Source organism: Cherax quadricarinatus, chromosome 20 (assembly GCF_038502225.1).
Source record: "Cherax quadricarinatus isolate ZL_2023a chromosome 20, ASM3850222v1, whole genome shotgun sequence".
Classification (NCBI taxonomy): Eukaryota; Metazoa; Arthropoda; class Malacostraca; order Decapoda; family Parastacidae; genus Cherax; species Cherax quadricarinatus.
The window spans coordinates 44,695,982-44,717,831 of NC_091311.1; the positions used below are offsets into that span (position 1 = coordinate 44,695,982).

At 36.8% G+C, this 21,850-nt stretch overlaps 1 protein-coding gene across 8 annotated transcripts in view; it reads right to left on the reverse strand.

The window, feature by feature from the left end:
• Nucleotides 1-458: 458 nt before the first annotated feature.
• Nucleotides 459-21,850, reverse strand: part of sdt (stardust) — a 660,846-nt gene continuing 639,454 nt past the window's right edge. For 6 of the 8 annotated variants that reach the window (XM_070087045.1, XM_070087047.1, XM_070087048.1 and 3 more), the window contains 6 exons: nt 19,880-20,031; nt 15,764-15,955; nt 9,029-9,193; nt 4,042-4,355; nt 3,014-3,202; nt 459-1,944 (listed from right to left, as the gene is read on the reverse strand). In XM_070087045.1, the coding sequence (XP_069943146.1) occupies nt 3,017-3,202; nt 4,042-4,355; nt 9,029-9,193; nt 15,764-15,955; nt 19,880-20,031 (1,009 nt within the window). In that variant the 3' untranslated portion in view covers nt 459-1,944; nt 3,014-3,016. The remainder of the gene's footprint in view (nt 1,945-3,013; nt 3,203-4,041; nt 4,356-9,028; nt 9,194-15,763; nt 15,956-19,879; nt 20,032-21,850) is intronic. The other 2 variants (XM_070087046.1, XM_070087049.1) reach the window with 2 other exon arrangements.

Sequence of the window (21,850 nt, forward strand, 5' to 3'; positions counted from 1 at the left end):
TCCCCAGGTACCTTCCTCTCTTTCATGCATTTATTAAACAAAAATACCAACCACTCCAACACTGTACCCCCCTGCTTTTAACATTTGTCATGATCCTGTCAGTCCCAGCTGCTTTACCCCCTTTCATTCTACATAATGCTTCACGCACCTCCCCCATACTCACATCCTGTTCTTCTTCACTCCTAAAAGATGGTATACCTACCTGGCTAGTGCACGAAATTACCGCCTCCCTTTCTTTGTCGACATTTAAAAGTTCCTCAAAATATTCCCGCCATCTACTAATTCCCCTACTCTATTTTTAACTGATATATCCATTCGTTCCCTAGGCTTTCTTAACTTGTTTGACTCTCCAAAAAATTTTCTGATTTTCATTAAAATTTCTTGACGGTGCCTCTCCCACTCTATCATCTGCAGCTATAAAAGTATAATTAATTTCCAAGGGTTAAATAATATATATATTTTGAAATTACTAGTATACACATTTATTTTAGGAATCATAATTATTTAATGGTGTATTATAATGAGGCATATACGTTTCTACTTACAACATATTAAACATAGGAAGATTTTAACAGTATGTACAGGAATTACACAAATTCAAGGAAAAAACACCACTGAAATACTGGTTAAACAAGTTTAAGTGTATGCTTTCCAGAATGTTAAAGTAATGTGGAAATATTGCAAACCTGACTTTTCAGGAACTTGTGCTTTTGTTGTCATTGTTAGACTTTATATGCTTTCCAAACAATGAAAAAATGATGAACAATACTCTGAATGAAAAAAAAATTATCACGTTATAAATTTGCAGAGCTAATTCCTAAAGCCATAAGAATGTTGATGTATTTAGGTATTATTGCTGCTTAACACTGTCAATAACAGAATCAGAGCTTTGATGTAATAATATGGCACCTCTATGTACATTACACACACTTACAGGAAGGAGGATGGGGATGGGAGGGGACTGGAGAGATGTTTAATATTGAATATTAATTTTAGATTTCATTACATCAATGTTTGCATATTGCACACCATAAAAAAAATATATGAGCAACAATTTTTTTTTTTTATCACGGGAGTGGTATATAACTTCAGCAATGTAATAATAAAATACATTTATGATGATTCTTATTAATATGTATGACATTAACACATTGTTAATTTACTGAAATGCATTTATATATGGGTATTCTATATTGTAAACTGTTGAGGGGACATTTATTAAAAATGTTTTGAAATCTTGATATAGATATAATGGATATATAAATGTTCAAAAAATTTAGAGAATTTTATGTACATAAATTAAAGGTAATAGAAAATGTAGATAACAAAAGACACTGAAAATTAGGCAGGGATGAGGGAGTCTTCTTTACAAGGGTAAATAACGTGTTTCTAGACTCATTCTAGTATCACACACACTTGAGCCACCTCGACAAAAGGTGGACTGCTTAATACTTTAGTTCAAGAGCTCCATCTTGCAAACATTAAATATTCCATAGACTGCTTGTTCTGGCTGTAATGGGCTTAAACTTCCCACCTTTTGTAAATGAAGCTTTGGTCTAGATGTCATTACTTAAATTTGCAGGTCCACACAGATTGGGGAAAGTTTATAGCACAAATCTGCTTATTTTTGTCAATGATAGTTTTTTCCAATTGTTTTAATAGTCTTGATCAGTCTTTACAAAACTGAATTTTCAACTGTGATGAGTGAACACAAAAAAAGTAATTTCTTAACACAACCTTTAGGTTACAAACACCCATGCACTTTCATAAGCCACAGTCAACTTGATCACACTAACACTGCCATGTTCGTCACTACATGGATCTGGTTTCTCTTGAGGCATCCACTGTAGATATTGCCATTAGGGAAGCAGCATGGAGGAGTCCACTTCTGGCTTGAGGGAAGCGCAGGGGCATCATTTTGGCACCATAGGAACGCTACAGCACCTGCAATAGGCTCTTATTCAATTTCAAAACAACTGTATTTATGCATAGCCATTAAGTGCACTTCAGTTAAACTTTACCTAATGCTCATGAAAAACTTGTATAAAATTTGAAATGTTCATGTTCAAACATTAAATATCAGATTTTGTAACTTCAATTTTAATGATAACTTTTTATATACCCTCAAGGGAGGTTCTTTAATGTGGGTGATGGGCTCTTGATCAAAGCAATTGGACCTATTCTCCACTTTCCTGAATTGAACCTGAATTCTTCCAGGCACAGTATGGCCCCTGAGTTTAGTGCTTCCTCTTGACTAACAGTGGTTCCTTGAATTACAATTTACCCTTATTAAGAAATTTAGTTTATTTGCAATGAAAAAATCAAGATGCAATGTGCTTACAATGAATGGGACAGTGTGCCAGACACAGGCGGCAGCAATAACGTGTAAGTATTAAATGCTAGGTCTACATATCTTTACCAATCTCTGCCTGCCTTGCCCTGCACAAAACCAACTCTCAAAGTCCAAGATTCAGTAAAAGTTGGACTTCCAGGGTCTTGAAACGATTTACCACAAAACCACGTATTTTGGGGTTTGGGTTACGGTAGTTTAGAGATACGATGTCTCTTCTGGAATGGATTAATATCGTAACTCAAGGACCGCTGTAATTACATCTCATAGGCTAGGTTAACATTTTGGGGGATTTCATAAGCAAAGAAAGGCAGTTATATTTTTAAGAGTGCAGTATTTGTACAATTCCAATTGCTCCAATACTTTAGAACGTCCCACTGAAAATAATAAATGCCCTGCTGCTCATAATCAGGAACTGTGACTTGACCCCTGCAACCACAACTAGGCGAGTACTGTCTTTACAGAGGCACCTTCTTCATTATTATTTATTTATTATCACACTGGCCGATTCCCACCAAGGCAGGATGGCCCGAAAGAGAAAAACTTTCACCATCATTCACTGTCTTGCCAGAAGGGTGCTTTACACTACAACATTAACACCCCTCCTTCTTCATATGGAATATAAAATTCAAATATATTACAGATGGCAAAATGTTAGCATACCCATCACTGATCGTGTGCTAGCCAGGTTGCAGGGACCCACTGAGGCTCTCTCTCCAACATGTTGATCTCATGTAGCAACTGGTGATAGGCACGATCTACATCCTGATTGATGATGATCAGGTCAAAATAATGACCATACTGTTCTTCCATCTCCCGAGCCTTCTCTATGGTCTCCTTCAGCTCCTCATCCTAGAAAAGAAGACATTGTCAGTACAGGGATTCCAATGCAATCACATGTTATATCATTAGTTTACTGGGTTTAAAATTTATCAACTACACAAAGGACAAAAAGGTTGCATGTAATCTGAGCACCACAAATCCCTAAAATAGGGATTCAGGTATACACACCTCTTGGTGTATATACCCTTCACATATTTCGTAACATTACTTGCTAGAGGATACATACACGTTATATAATTAGACATTTAATACAGGTATTATTATCAAGGTAAATTTTAAACCCAATATAAGTAGACAATATTCATGTTTACTTATTATATATTTAAAAAAAAAAATATATAATTATACATGAATATTAAGATAGTAGGATCCATTCAAATAGAGTGCATTGATGTTGAAGGCCTCTTGATTCAAGCTCTACCTATTCTTCCCTTCCTCAGATCAAACCTGATTATCTCCTATTTCCCCAAAATCTTTATGACTATGTGTTTAGCATTTTCCCATGCTCAAAATGGGCAAGGTGACCTTTTATTTTCATTGTACATTCAGAATCACAGGTAACTAGTACCACCCCACACTAGAAAACATCTAATCACTTCAAAGATTAGATGCAACCCACACAATATTAATTTTAAAATTGAGGGACACAGGATGATCTAAGCTCAACATCAGTATCTAGCAATTCATTTCTTACACTCTACCATCACGATAACACCCCTGCCTACACACAGTAGTTTTTACTTTAAAAGGTCTAATGTTGTAACAAAAAATCTACTTACTAGTACAAATACTGTAAACAAAAAATATAACCTAAACTCTCATTTAGAGCAACAGTAAATGAAGCTAACCTTGACTGGTTCTCCTAATCTCTGCTTCTTCTGTCTGAGCTTCTCAAGGGAGGGAGGAGCAACAAATACCACAAATGGTTTGAGGTCAGAACTTTTGAGAATCTTGAGGGATAATGGGTGAAGGTTGAGGACACAAATTTTGCCAGAATTCACAACGGCTCTGATGGCCATTAGGCTGGTCCCATAGTAGGCTTTCTCATACTCCCCGTGTTCAACAAACTTGCGTGCAAGAATATCAGACTCGAACTGTGTCCGCGATATGAAATGATAATCCTGACCATCCAACTCTGTTTCTCTTCGTGTGCGAGATGTATCTGCAAAGAGAGTTCAGGATTTAATATAAGTAGAAATGAAGAATTAGAAAACTGTATAATAATAATAGCAAAAATACTGATTAGAAAACAGAAAGAGAATATTCTTTTCAAAACCAAACTGAATATTTGTCATAGTCTAACTCAAAATCCACATCATATGAGGCTTGAAGGTAAATAAAATAGGATATCCTATAATGCATTCTTTTTTTTTAACACGTCGGCCGCTTCCCACCGAGGCAGGGTAACCCAAAAAGAAAGAAAACACATTCATCATTCAACACTTTTACCATCACTCATACATAATCACTGTCTTTGCAGAGGCACTCAGATACAACAGTTTAGATCATATATATACAGTGGACCCCCGGTTAACGAACTTTTTTCATTCCAGTAGTATGTTCAGGTGCCAGTACTGACCGAATTTTTTCCCATAAGGAATATTGTGAAGTAGATTAGTCCATTTCAGACCCCCAAACATACACGTACAAACGCACTTACATAAATACACTTACATAATTGGTCGCATTTGGAGATGATCGTTAAGCGGGGGTCCACTGTATATTAGTGTTAACGCTTCAGGTTTGAACCTATGAACTCCGACAAATGAGACACGAGTGCGATACAAAATAAAAATGTTTTAATTTCTGTTAGTTTTCCACGTGTGTCTATATATAAATTTTGCACTACATGATCTATCACTAATGAATCCATTCTCATGTTCTATGAAGAACTTAATTTTTCTAAAAAAAAATTTTTTTTTTTCAACAAGTCGGCCGTCTCCCACCGAGGCAGGGTGACCCAAAAAAGAAAAAATCCCCAAAAAGAAAATACTTTCATCATCATTCAACACTTTCACCACACTCACACATTATCACTGTTTTTGCAGAGGTGCTCAGAATACAACAGTTTAGAAGCATACACATATAAAGATACACAACATATCCCTCCAAACTGCCAATATCCCAAACCCCTCCTTTAAAGTGCAGGCATTGTACTTCCCATTTCCAGGACTCAAGTCCGACTATATGAAAATAACCGGTTTCCCTGAATCCCTTCACTAAATATTACCCTGCTCACACTCCAACAGATCGTCAGGTCCCAAGTACCATTCGTCTCCATTCACTCCTATCTAACACCCTCACGCACGCTTGCTGGAAGTCCAAGCCCCTTGCCCACAAAACCTCCTTTACCCCCTCTCTCCAACTCTTTCGAGGACGACCCCTACCCCGCCTTCCTTCCTCTACAGATTTATATGCTTTCCATGTCATTCTACTTTGATCCATTCTCTCTAAATGACCAAATCACCTCAACAACCCCTCTTCTGCCCTCTGACTAATACTTTTATTAACTCCACACCTTTTCCTAATTTCTACACTCCGAATTTTCTGCATAATATTTACACCACACATTGCCCTTAAACAGGACATCACTGCCTCCAACCTTCTCCTCGCTGCTGCATTTACCACCCAAGCTTCACACCCATATAAGTGTTGGTACTACTATACTTTCACACATTCCCTTCTTTGCCTCCATAGATAACGTGTTTTGACTCCACATATACCTCAACGCACCACTCACCTTTTTTCCCTCATCAATTCTATGATTAACCTCATCCTTCATAAATCCATCCGCTGACACGTCAACTCCCAAGTATCTGAAAACATTCACTTCTTCCATACTCCTCAACAATTTGATATCCAATTTTTCTTTATCTAAATCATTTGATACCCTTATCACCTTACTCTTTTCTATGTTCACTTTCAACTTTCTACCTTTACACACATTCCCAAACTCATCCACTAACCTTTGCAATTTTTCTTTAGAATCTCCCATAAGCACAGTATCATCAGCAAAAAGTAACTGTCAATTCCCATTTTGAATTTTATTCCCCAAAATTTAATCCCACCCCTCTCCCGAACACCCTAGCATTTACTTCCTTTACAATCCCATCTAAAAATATATTAAACAACCATGGCGACATTACACATCCCTGTCTAAGACCTACTTTTACCGGGAAGTAGTCTCCCTCTCTTCTACACACCCTAACCTGAGCCTCACTGTCCTCATAAAAACTCTTTACAGCATTTAATAACTTACCACCTATTCCATATACTTGCAACATCTGCCACATTGCTCCTCTATCCACTCTATCATATGCCTTTTCTAAATCCATAAATGCAATAAAAACTTCCCTACCTTTATTTAAATACTGTTCACATATATGCTTTAATGTAAACACTTGATCTACACATCCCCTACCCACTCTGAAACCTCCTTGCTCATCCGCAATCCTACATTCTGTCTTACCTCTAATTCTTTCAATTATAACCCTACCGTACACTTTTCCTGGTATACTCAGTAAACTTACTCCTCTATAATTTTTGCAGTCTCTTTTGTCCCCTTTCCCTTTATATAAAGGGACTATACATGCTCTCCGCCAATCCCTAGGTACCTTCCCCTCTTTCATACATTTATTAAACAAAAGTACCAACCACTCCAACACTATATCCCCCCCTGCTTTTAACATTTCTGTCATGATCCCATCAGTTCCAGCTGTTTTACCCCCTTTCATTCTACGTAATGCCTCATGTACCTCCCCCACACTTACATTCTGCTCTTCTTCACTCCTAAAAGATGGTATACCTCCCTGACCAGTGCATGAAATTACTGCCTCTCTTTCTTCCTTAACATTTAAAAGTTCCTCAAAATATTCTCGCCATCTACCTAATACCTCCATCTCCCCATCTACTAACTCCCCTACTCGGTTTTTAACTGACAAATCCATACTTTCCCTAGGCTTTCTTAACTTGTTTATCTCACTCCAAAAATTTTTCTTATTTTCATTAAAATTTCTTGACAGTGCCTCTCCCACTCTATCATCTGCTCTCCTTTTGCACTCTCTCACCACTCTCTTTACCTTTCTTTTACTCTCCATATACTCTGCTCTTCTTATAACACTTCTGCTTTGTAAAAACCTCTCATAAGCTACCTTTTTCTCTTTTATCACTCCTCTTTCCTCCTGCCCCCACCCTCCTATAACCACAAACTTCTGCCCCACATTCTAATACTGCATTTTTAAAACTATTCCAACCCTCTTCAACCCCCCCACTACTCATCTTTGCACTAGCCCACCTTTCTGCCAATAGTCGCTTATATCTCACCCGAACTTCCTCCTCCCTTAGTTTATACACTTTCACCTCCCTCCTCTTTTCCCATCTACCTCTTACTCTAACTGTAGCTACAACTAAATAATGATCCGATATATCAGTTGCCCCTCTATAAACATGTACATCCTGGAGCCTACCCATCAACCTTTTATCCACCAATACATAATCTAATAAACTACTTTCATTACGTGCTACATTATACCTTGTATATTTATTTATCCTCTTTTTCATAAAATATGTATTACTTATTACCAAATCTCTTTCTACACATAGCTCAATTAAAGGCTCCCCATTTACCTACTACTCCCTCCATAACATTTTTACCCACTTTAGCATTGAAATCCCCAACCACCATTACTCTCACACTTGATTCGAAACTCCCCACGCATTCACTAAATGTTAAAAAAAAAAAATACTTTTACACTTATAATCCCTACTACCAATTAGCATATTATTTGTCAGGAATACTCGCCTACAGTTCAAAGCTCCCTATATCTACTTTATTGAATACTGAATATTGACTGAGACTTCCTTTTAGAATTTTTATGAGAGTCATATGTAAGGTCCTGGTATCCATTAGTAATAGTACATACTTCAAATATTGTGATAAATGTTATGTGCAAGAATAAAGAAACAGAGAAGTGTATATTTGAATACAAAATTAAATCTACTAATATGTATGGAAGTAAACATGAATGTGTGAATGCTAAATGAAGAACATGTAAACTGTGAAACCCAATTTTAGTGGAGAATGACGGCATTAAATATGAGTGTCAAGTGAGACTTGAGGGTGAAAGAGATGATATAATAGAGATAAGGGCAGTGAAAACAAAAATTCAGCACAACCTCTCCTCACTTATCGACAAGGTTCCATTCCTAAGACCACGTCATTAAACAAATTTGTTACTAAGTAAGGAGCCTACTATAATGATAGTAGGTTTGTGTCAACCATCTTTGATATTGTTTTAATGTCACCTTTGCACCATTTATAACATTTGTGGTATATTTTTAAATGTTTATACAGTAGTAATGTTGGTGAGGGGCTCTTGATTTAGAGAACTGGATCTGTGCTCCAGTTCCCTGAATTAAGCCTGAATGCCTTCCACATCCCACCCCCAGGCGCTGTATAATCCTCCGGGTTTAGTGCTTCCCCCTTGATTATAATATACAGTAGTGTACTGTATACTGAAATAAACAGAACAGAGGAAATCAGCTCTAATATGCATCATTTAGGTAAAAATACTGGTCAGAGAGTCCATCGTAAGTCTGAGGCATCGGTAACGAATACTCGCTTGGTGAGGAGAGGCTGTACTATATCTAAATGATTTATGCATACTGAAAAAATACCTATTAACCCAAGGTTCACAAGCAGGTTAGGACCAGTGTGAAAAAATAAAATAAAAAATAAATCATTGAGGGATACTAACTTCCTACTCTCTTAAATACACATGTATTAAGAAATGGTATGCTGTGTATAGAAAAACACTATTGATAAATTTAACATACGTGGAATGGCGGCAGCAAATCTATCCCTGTCTTCCATGAGCTTTTGTCTTAGTTCATGTCGCCCAATGTTGGGGGGACCAATGAGGACAATGGGTCGTTTTCTGTTTGCTCTTGGGTAATAGAGCGCCACGTCTTCATATGTGAGAATCTCTTCAGAGTCAAAGTCTGTAAAAGATACCCACAAAAAATTTAGTTTACTGCAAATACATATACTGTATAAATATAAAACTTAGTTATTCAACAAAATTTATCAAATGCAAAGAAATATCAATGATAATATATACAATGTAAAATGAGGTAATATGGGCACCTATTTGTAGCTAAAGTGATTTCACGAAGGATTAAAAAATTAATAAAACAATGATTGTAAATCATTAGTTGATTAAATTTAGATTGCTATTGTAGTAACAAAAATAATTTTAAAATGTTACCTAAAAAATTAATAGACCAATCCAAACTCACTACATTGTTCCTTACAAAGTTTATAACAAATTAATAGGAAAAAACTGACAATTGGAATTGCATATTTTATGACAACAAATACTGCACACTGCTCCTTTTAAGGATGCTTGAATGATGGTAAACACTTTTCATCCAAGGAGTTAGACATATCCTCCTCTTCCTTGTTTCAAATCTGATTACCACCCACTCCCCAAAGCCTATGGCCCGTGCAAATTTAGCTCTTCCCCAGAAATATAACAATAATCAAAATGTTGAAAATTAGGAATTTACATAAGCAGAGAAATAATGTCCTCTACAATAAAAAAATCTACATCTATTGCAATATAAGAAACTTCATTCAAAGAGCTAACCTGGGCAAAACACTCCTAAATCATGGAAAATTTATTTCATAACAGGAGCATCTGTAACTATGCCATCACCTCATTTTACAGCATATAGTACATGTCAAAAGTACACACAGTCTTAAAAACTATGCATATTCAAAAGCAGGGACAAGCAAGAGTACAGACAAAACTTACATACTTTATGCTAATACCATACATGTCACTGCATACACATTAACACAATGACAGAATACAATGCTGATGTTATTGGCACGCCAGCATGCATCACAACCTCAACATCTAAGACATTAACACCCAAAATCTTTACATTTACAGTATATCTGATTATCTTTATAGCATTTTATACCTTTTATATAATTAGAACAGCTAGAAAAACACCATTTTAACACATGAATGTATTTAAAGCATCAGTAATATCCCATTAAAGCAGGGTGACACAAGGAAATATTTTCACCACTCTCTCTCTCACACTCACTCCTTCCTGAGTGGACTGGCATAATGAATTGACCAAAACCAAAGCTTACCCACCTAATATCAGAAGAGCAGGCACCATACTTCTCTCATACCAACAGCACACCAAATCCCCAAAGCCATCTGCATCCCCTGAACTACAATGTTCTCACGTGCTTGCAGGATGCTCAAATTCCTACCTTTCAACACTTTCACACTCTTCTTCCATCTATCTTATTCCATCCCCTGTCATTATTTCATATGAATGTCAATATTAACAGGATACGTCTCAAATACAAAATGAGCCCAAATCTGAAATAAAATTATGCAAACTTTATTCTGTAACATTTGCGATTTCCAGTTTCATGTTGCCTCTAGTAACATAACCCACTCAAATTTGTAAGGACCACAGCACTCAATATCCTTACACTGTTTCCAAATAACTAAACACATTCACTTCCTCCACAATCCCTTCTAATCTAAGAGATCTGTAAATAAGCAGACATCATATATCTTTAAACCTTTCATTGTCAGTCATGTAAATCTACACCATGGTGCCTCACACAGATCTGTCTCAAGCTCACCTCAGTCAGATATGCTGAGAGTGGTAAATTTTGGCTTAAATATGAGAGTGGGTCTTTGCAATGAGTGTGCACAGTATAAAAAAAAAAAATCTTGCCCCATGATGGGAAAAGCAAAACTGGCCTAGTGTTTGGCTTAAGAAAAAAAGTGATTGAGCTGTTTTATAGGTTGATTTTTGTGGTTTTGTTGACTGGTTCTTGGTATCATTTGATAGAATGGAAGGCATACTACTGAAATATGTAAGATGTTCATTGGTTCCCAAGGCCACAAGTAGCTGTAAATCATCCTCAAAGTAGTGGAAATACATGTATTTTATTTTCTGCCGAGTTTCTGAAGATGGGAAAGGATTTTTACTAGGGATGTGATAAATGAAGAGAGCAAATGTTTTAGTACCTGGAATGATTACAGTAGATATTTTGGACTTTTTTTATTTTGTGTAAAACTGGCCAAATTACCAACTTCTGTGCACTGTATATAACAGTTTATATAACCAAATGGAAAGTTTTATGTGCTCAATTGATAAAACTGAAAGAATATTAGTGATATAGAATAAACACTATTACCCCATCTGTCACATTCTACTTTAACTCTAAATGATTTTTTCTTAAATTTAAAAATCTTTCTTTCAACAAACCGGCCTTATCCCACCAAGGCAGGGTGGCCCAAAAAGAAAGTCTCTCTTTTTAAATTTAGTAATTTATACAGGAGAAGAGGTTACTAGCCCCTTGCTCCTGGCATTTTAGTCGCCTCTTACAACACGCATAGCTTATGGAGGAAGAATTCTGTTCCACTTCCCCATGGAGATAAGAGGAAATAAACAAAAACAAAAACTAGTAAGAAAACAGAAGAAAACCCAGAGGGGTGTGTATATATATGCTTGTAAATGTATGTGTAGTGTGACCTAAATGCAGGTAGAAATACCAAGATGTACCTGAAACCTTGCATGTTCATGAGACAGAAAAATGGATACCAGCAATCCTACCATCATGTAAAACAATTACAGGCTTTCGTTTTACACTCACTTGGCAGGAAGATAGTACCTCCCTGGGTGGTTGCTGTCTACCAACCTACTACCTAGGTTCCATTTCTTTCCACAACTGTTCATTCAACATTGCTCCATCTATTCCTTCAGTGCTTATTCTCTCAGATGCAACTGGCATAATTTTATTATTTTTTATTATCACACTGGCCGATTCCCACCAAGGCAGGGTGGCCCGAAAAAGAAAAACTTTCACCATCATTCACTCCAGCGGTGGCCCGGTGGCCTGGTGGCTACAGCTCCCGCTTCACACACGGAGGGCCCGGGTTCGATTCCCGGCGGGTGGAAACATTTCGACACGTTTCCTTACACCTGTTGTCCTGTTCACCAAGCAGCAAATAGGTACCTGGGTGTTAGTCGACTGGTGTGGGTCGCATCCTGGGGGACAAGATTAAGGACCCCAATGGAAATAAGTTAGACAGTCCTCGATGACGCACTGACTTTCTTGGGTTATCCTGGGTGGCTAACCCTCCGGGGTTAAAAATCCGAACGAAATCTTATCTTATCTTATCTTATCCATCACTGTCTTGCCAGAAGAGTGCTTTACACTACAGTTTTTAAACTGCAACATTAACACCCCTCCTTCAGAGTGCAAGCACTGTACTTCCCATCTCCAGGACTCAAGTCCGGCCTGCCGGTTTCCCTGAACCCCTTCATAAATGTTACTTTGCTCTCACTCCAACAGCACGTCAAGTATTAAAAACCATTTATCTCCATTCACTCCTATCAAACACGCTCACGTACGCCTGCTGGAAGACCAAGCCCCTCGCACACAAAACCTCCTTTACCCCCTCCCTCCAACCTTTCCTAGGCCGACCCCTACCCCACCTTCCTTCCACTACAAACTGATACACTCTTGAAGTCATTCTGTTTCGCTCCATTCTCTCTATATGTCCGAACCACCTCAACAACCCTTCCTCAGCCCTCTGGACAACAGTTTTGGTAATCCCGCACCTCCTCCTAACTTCCAATCTACGAATTCTCTGCATTATGTTCACACCACACATTGCCCTCAGACATGACATCTCCACTGCCTCCAGCCTTCTCGCTGCAACATTCATCACCCATGCTTCACACCCATATAAGAGCGGTGGTAAAACTATACTCTCATACATTCCCCTCTTTGCCTCCAAGGACAAAGTTCTTTGTCTCCACAGACTCCTAAGTGCACCACTCACCCTTTTCCCCTCATCAATTCTATGATTCACCTCATCCTTCATAGACCCATCCGCTGACATGTCCACTCCCAAATATCTGAATACATTCACCTCCTCCATACTCTCTCCTTCCAATCTGATATCACCTAATCTTTTTGTTATCCTCATAACCTTACTCTTTCCTGTATTCACTTTTAATTTTCTTCTTTTGCACACCCTACCAAATTCATCCACCAATCTCCGCAACTTCTCTTCAGAATCTCCCAAGAGCACAGTGTCATCAGCAAAGAGCAACTGTGACAACTCCCACTTTATGTGTGATTCTTTATCTTTTAACTCCACGCCTCTTGTCAAGACCCTCGCATTTACTTCTCTTACAACCCCATCTATAAATATATTAAACAACCACGGTGACATCACACATCCTTGTCTAAGGCCTACTTTTACTGGGAAATAATTTCCCTCTTTCCTACATACTCTAACTTGAGCCTCACTATCCTCGTAAAAACTCTTCACTGCTTTCAGTAACCTACCTCCTACACCATACACCTGCAACATCTGCCACATTGCCCCCCTATCCACCCTGTCATATGCCTTTTCCAAATCCATAAATGTCACAAAGACCTCTTTAGCCTTATCTAAATACTGCTCATTTATATGTTTCACTGTAAACACCTGGTCCACACACCCCCTACCTTTCTTAAAGCCTCCTTGTTCATCTGCTATCCTATTTTCCGTCTTACTCTTAATTCTTTCAATAATAACTCTACCATACACTTTACCAGGTATACTCAACAGACTTATCCCCCTATAATTTTTGCACTCTCTTTTGTCCCCTTTGCCTTTATACAAAGGAACTATGCATGCTCTCTGCCAATCCCTAGGTACCTTACCCTCTTCCATACATTTATTAAATAATTGCACCAACCACTCCAAAACTATATCCCCACCTGCTTTTAACATTTCTATCTTTATCCCATCAATCCCGGCTGCCTTACCCCCTTTCATTTTACCTACTGCTTCATGAACTTCCCCCACACTCACAACTGGCTCTTCCTCACTCCTACAAGATGTTATTCCTCCTTGCCCTATACACGAAATCACAGCTTCCCTATCTTCATCAACATTTAACAATTCCTCAAAATATTCCCTCCATCTTCCCAATACCTCTAACTCTCCATTTAATAACTCTCCTCTCCTATTTTTAACTGACAAATCCATTTGTTCTCTAGGCTTTCTTAACTTGTTAATCTCACTCCAAAACTTTTTCTTATTTTCAACAAAATTTGTTGATAACATCTCACCCACTCTCTCATTTGCTCTCTTTTTACATTGCTTCACCACTCTCTTAACCTCTCTCTTTTTCTCCATATACTCTTCCCTCCTTGCATCACTTCAACTTTGTAAAAACTTCTCATATGCTAACTTTTTCTCCCTTACTACTCTCTTTACATCATCATTCCAGCAATCGCTCCTCTTCCCTCCCAAACCCACTTTCCTGTAACCACAAACTTCTGCTGAACACTAACACTACATTTTTAAACCTACCCCATACCTCTTCGACCCCATTGCCTATGCTCTCATTAGCCCATCTATCCTCCAATAGCTGTTTATATCTTTCTCTAACTGCCTCCTCTTTTAGTTTATAAACCTTCACCTCTCTCTTCCCTGATGCTTCTTTTCTCCTTGTATCCCATCTACCTTTTACTCTCAGTGTAGCTACAACTAGAAAGTGATCTGATATATCTGTGGCCCCTCTATAAACATGTACATCCTGAAGTCTACTCAACAGTCTTTTATCTACCAATACATAATCCAACAAACTACTGTCATTTCGCCCTACATCATATCTTGTATACTTATTTATCCTCTTTTTCTTAAAATATGTATTACCTATAACTAAACCCCTTTCTATACAAAGTTCAATCAAAGGGCTCCCATTATCATTTACACCTGGCACCCCAAACTTACCTACCACACCCTCTCTAAAAGTTTCTCCTACTTTAGCATTCAGGTCCCCTACCACAATTACTCTCTCACTTGGTTCAAAGGCTCCTATACATTCACTTAACATCTCCCAAAATCTCTCTCTCTCCTCTGCATTCCTCTCTTCTCCAGGTGCATACAAGCTTATTATGACCCACTTCTCGCATCCAACCTTTACTTTAATAAACATAATTCTTGCATTTACACATTCATATTCTCTTTTCTCCTTCCATAACTGATCATTCAACATTACTGCTACCCCTTCCTTTGCTCTAACTCTCTCAGATACTCCAGATTTAATCCCATTTATTTCCCCCCACCGAAACTCTCCTACCCCCTTCAGCTTTGTTTCGCTTGGGGCCAGGACATCCAACTTCTTTTCATTCATTAACTAATTTCCACTGAAACCTTCCTGCCCCTTTTTACTTGTCCAATTCTATTTTAATATTGCTTCACTCATTACTAAGACATCCAGTTTCCTCCTATCAGTTACTACTAGGACACTGAACATCATTTCATTCACAACATTATGAAAATGATCACAACATTTAGAGAAACCTTTAAATACATCAATAAAATGATCTTCTTAGCTACATTAATTTTGACATTCCTCAAATATACATCCAAATATAAAGATTCTGGATATTGCCACCTATAATGAAGCACAAGACAGTATGCAAAAGCCTCCAAAACACCGACTAACACTGCCCCGTACCAACATCGAGGTCAGACAATGAGCTGCACCGCCTCCTCCGTGAGCTGCCTTTAACACAACCACAAGATGGGAGGGCAAATCTCACTGTCAATACTCTACTTCTTGCTTGAGTTGCTGTGTTCTCAGTTTCACTTATGATGTCAGCACCTGGACCACCTCTTCCTGGCATAGGAAGTGGAGAGTTGCTCCGTGCTGAACCATATACAAGAGGCAGATATTGAGTTAAATTTGAAAAGAATAGAAAGAATATTGGAAAATGAGCTCCTTGCATGCAAGATAAACCCATGTTTGAGCTTGGTGGTCGAAGCATTGATGACGATGGGCATAAACCTTAGTAAAAATAAAATTTTAAAAACCTATAAAAATAGAAAAATGAAAAAAATGTCAATATTAGTATAAATAAATTCTTTTCGTAAGAAGTGTTCCACATAATAAAATTCATACATACACATTTCCTAATTCTTACTGAAACTCTTCAAAGAATATAACAAAAAACTTATATATTTGTATAACATATGAATCATTCCTCATTTATAATCTGCAGCAGAATAAAAGAATTTCTCACTTATAACTGCATCATTCTTAGTTCACTGTAATTTTCCATTTTTATGAAGTATGACTCTCATAGATTTTAGAGCTTTCCATGAATATAAATCTTGTAACCTACAATCCATCAGGCTAACATTACTTGTTTGCAATGCACTAAGAGAATACCAAGAAAAATAACTGTACGTTTATATGTGCACAATGGAATGTGTAAGAAAGTGGACAAGAAAACAAACAAGTTAAAAAAAAGTAGAAAGAAGTGGAATAAGTGATCATCAAATTCAAATATATAAATAAGAATATGTCGCAGGCTACCAAATCATCTGGAATAACAATATGGTTAAAGGAAGATAACAATTAGCAAGAAAAATGCTTTTGTAAACACTCGTAAGAAATTACAATCCTCCACATTGGCTTTATTAAACAGACACTACACACACTCAACCAAATTTCCTAATCAGATTAATTTCACAACAGTATGAAAGAAAGACCAAGTTCAAGTAATATAAGTTGCTAAATGCAACCTCGATCTAAGACAGTATTTCAGAGAAACAAAGGGGAGTAGAATATTGCAAGGGGCAGATATAAACAAGCTATGCAATGAGTTCTGCACCAATACAAAGATAGCATCGAACAATTTATTCCCAAAAATGGGGGCAAAAGATGTAATAAAGGTTTAATGAAACATGCTGACACAGGAAATATGCCAACTCAGGAACTGTTAGGGATTTAAACAAGCCAAAACTGATTATGAAAGGGTAAAGAGGGAGAGAAAAAATAAAAAAAAATTATAGCTGACAAAAGCATGACACAGCCTAATCTTTTTAAGTTTGTAATAACCAAACTAAATGCGAAAGACAAAATACAAAGAATTAAGGATGACAAAATGATTGATTTGGAAGGGGATATGCGAGATAATATATATATATGTGTGAAATGAAAATGTGAGTTAATACATATATGTGAAGTTACAAAAAGTGTTTACAGAAGACACCAAGGATACTGCAAATTTAAACCCCCCAAAAAATCTCCAACTGAAACAGATGATGTTGAAATAACCAGAGAAGTTTAGGAAGCAACTAATGAATATAGACTGAAAGAAATAACTGGACCATATAACAGAGCACAATGGGTCCAAAAAGAACGTGCCAATGAAACAAGCTATCCTCTCCGGAAAATCTCAGACTTTTCACAATTGAGATTAAACTAGCAGACAAATGGAAAATGGTCCACGTTGTGCCGATGAAAAAGCCTTCTGCAGGGTGGAGGAGCCTTTGATACGAGTACAGAAAACAGGTACCACAAGCTTTGCTCTAGTAGCTACAATTAATTATAGATAGGTAATTACAATTTCCTTCTTTCTTCTCACTATTATCAACAAACTTTTCGAAATCAGGTATTGTTGACAAGTATGTTAAACAAACAAGTGTTACAGAGATCCTTTAACCCTTTCAGGGTCCGTCCCGTAGATCTACGGCTTTACGTTCAGGGTCCAAACCGTAGATCTACGCCATGAGCTCAGCTCACTCTGATAAACTGTGAGTGGTACATTTGGGCCTAGATATGAGAGAATACATCTATGTGGTATGTGTGCACCACATAAAACAGATCCTGCAGCACACTGTGTATAATGAGAGAAAAAAACTTAAATCATGATTTTTCGATTAAAACAGCAACTTTGCAGTGTTTTTTCGTATGTTTTTTATAGTTGTATTTGCGATTTCTTGGTCTCATTTGATAGAATGGAAGACATATTACAGAAATAGAGATGATTTTGATTGGTTTTAGCACTGGAAATGGCTTGAAACTGAGCTCAAAGTAGCGGAAATGTTAAATTTTTGCCGATATTCAAGAGTAAATAAACGACCTCACACGTCTAATACACACCAGCTGGTGGGTCTAATATACATTCACAAATATGGTGATGATATTTATACAATTATTACAATATTGCATAACAGTAAATCTTCTATTTTTGGTGTGAATAAAAATTCATTATGTGAATAAAAAATCAAAATGGAATTTATTTGTAAAGCCTCAAAACATAACTAATGAATAGAGGAAATGTTAGTTTAGTGCCAGGAATGCCTACATTGTTCATTCTGGACCCTATTTTGAAATTGGAATATTTTGAACTTTGTGTTAAATTGGCCAAATTACCAATTTCCGGTCACTTTATTTTGTAGTTGAAACAGTTGACTTGGCGATTTCTTGTGCTCAATCGATAGAATAGAAGTAATACTAGTGAAATAGCTAAGAATTTGGTTGATTGGAATAATGTAATTGGCCTAAAATGGGAGTCAAAGTCGGCAAAATCGCCGATTCGTAAATGTCGCTGACACATCAAAATTCGCGAGAGCATAATTTCGTCAATTTTCCACCAAATTTCGTACTTTTTGTTTTATTACCTTCACAAAAAGATTCTCTACGATTTCATAAGAAAAAATAACAAATTTTTTTTTTTTAAATTCTTGGACACTGGTGCGTGACTCCAGATTTGGGCCTTGGACCCTGAAAGGGTTAAATGATGGTCTGCTCTGGGTAGAGTTTTATCAAATTATGCCTTAAATAAAGCTTTACCCAGAGCAAGATTTACTTGTGGCCTATTTCAAGAGTTTTCCTACTACCCTGACCCAGCCCTGGGCCAGTCCTCCCTCTGTAACAAGCCTCTTTCTAATGAAGTTTTAGTTAATACAGTAAACACATATCGTAACTCTAAGATATTCTCCCTTCAACTGTTAGAAATCATATTCAAAAATTTTTAGCAGCAAAATTTTTATTGAACTTCATTTAAAGTTTCCTATGAGAAACTGAAATTGTCAATATCTGTTCAATGCACCACATAAGACTACATGAAGCTATATATTTGTCTCGCAACAACAAATTGTCTAGTCAAGGTGTGTTTAAATGTGGAATTTTTACTGCTTTAATATAAAATTGTAAATAATTTATTTTCATATTAAATTTATTTTACCAAACTAAATCGCCAACATAATTTCAATCAAAAAATATCTATGGTTCTAAATAAAATATCCAACTCATGATATGTATCAGTATATAAAATACAGTAATCAGTTAGTAATTCTTCAAAGTTTGTCATGTTAAGATTGAGCAACAGTCATGCATCAACCATGCAGGTCATGTCAGCACTGTATGTCTACAGTGCCATATTAGTAATCCTTTAGAGAACATGCCATGCAATAGGATTTATCATATAACTAAATAACGTGAAATACAGTGGACCCCCGCTTAATGATCACCTCCCAATGCGACCAATTATGTAAGTGTATTTATGTAAGTGCGTTTGTACGTGTATGTTTGGGGGTCTGAAATGGACTAATCTACTTCACAATATTCCTTATGGGAACAAATTCGGTCAGTACTGGCACCTGAACATACTTCTGGAATGAAAAAATATCGTTAACCGGGGGTCCACTGTACATGCTTACACAAATTAGTATTCCCAGTCTCATACAGAAAAGTATTCTACTGAAGCCTCTATGTTGTGTTAGTATTCAACTACAGAAGTAATCTTTCCCAGTCCATGCCATTAAGAGTGTTCACACTAACCTTCATTATAATTTGGATAAAGCATTTTCTTCTTCTTCTTCTTCTGGTGTTTTTTGGCACATAACAACTTGCCCTTCTTGGTCTTCTCCTTATTGTTGCTGTCACCTACTACAGTTTGTCTCATTGCCTCCCGGCTGTGAGTAAGAAACATGCTTGATGCACATATGAAGAGATTAACATAGGAATCTGTAGCAAAGTCTTATTTTTTAACAAGTATGTAAGCAATACTTCAGTGCAGGCACATATAGTAAATATGATTAGTATTATGTGTTGACAGGATAGGCATAGAATATATGATTACAAGCATCCCTCACTTCAAGTACATGTGTTCCAGGTCCATGGGAGCCATACTAGGCTCCATCAGGCACAATCAATATGCTTTGTGAACCACCCATTGCATATGCATAAAGTATATCGCACATAGGGAATTACAAATAGAAATGGTACATTGTACAAAAACAAATTTACAGAAAGTGAGAGAGACCTGTATCACACTATGTGTATGCAGATATATTTGTATTCACTGATCAATTCTGTTACGTTGGACACTAAAGAAGACTGAACAGGAGTACCGAACCTTACAAAAAATAAATAATTACTTAACTTTTTACTGTTCTTTAAAATGAAACAAATAAAAAATTTATTATTACATTCATGGGATAACACTAAACACACACAGGTCATATAGCACTAGGAAATTGGGAGGAAATCAACTTTGATCCAAAGAAAGGGAGGGTAGTTTAGACTCTGCATCAGAAGCCATTCACTACAATCAAGGTACATCTCTTGAAAAGTCAAGAACTTGCATACACCATACAAGACATCAAACAGGCTTGCACTGAAGCATTAACTGTAGCAGATCACACACAACCCCTTTTTAGGTAGCAAGTTCACAATATCGTAAAATTTCACTTTACATGTAATTCCTTTACAAAAGTGAGTTACTAGTTAGGGTCAAAATAGTTTTCTCTATTATACACAAGCATTGTCCAAAAGGTCATACGAATTTATTAGGAAGAATTACCTAACATTCGTGAACTCTCCCTCATCAGTTTTTGTCTTTTCTATTACACTTTATTACCTCCTTCCCTAGAATATTAATTATATATTCTAGTTTAGAATATTTACATATGGTACCTCACACACATTCCATACATTTCCACTCATTACTCTCTCAACTCTATTAACCCTTTGACTGTCGCGGCCGTATATATACGTTTTACGAGGTGCCGTGTTTGACGTATATATACTCATAAATTCTAGCGGCTTCAAATCAAGCAGGAGAAAGCTGGTAGGCCCACATGTGAGAGAATTGGTCTGTGTGGTCAGTGTGCACCATATAAAAAAAATCCTGGAGCACGCAGTGCATAATGAGAAAAAAAAAAAACTGACCGTTTTTTTTAATTAAAATGCCGACTTTGTGGTCTATTTTCGTATAGTATTTATGGTTGTATTCTCGTTTTCTTGGTCTCATTTGATAGAATGGAAAACATATTACAGAAATAGAGGTGTTTTTGATTGATTTTACTATAAAAAGAACCTAGAAATGGAGCTCAAAGTAGGGGAAATGTTTGATTTTTGCCAATGTTCAAAAGTAAACAAATGATGCCATTGTCCAATAAATGTCCAACTAGCCATTCTAATATGCAGTCATGAATGGGTTGATGTTATTTATACAGTTATTACAGCATTGCAGTAGTCTGCATAATAGTAAGTCTAATATTTTTTGTTTGAATAAAAATTCAAAATAGAAAGCAAGAGTAATATCAGGGGGGCCTGGAGACGTGACTGATGAACAAAGAAAACGTTATTTTAGAGCCTGGAATGTCTGCATTGTTCATTCTGGACCTTATTTTGAAATTGTCATATTTTTTAGTTTTCGTGAAATTGGCCAAATTGCAAATTTCTGACCACATTATTAGGTAGTTGAAATCAGTAAACGGGCAGTTTCTTGTACTCAATCGATAGAAA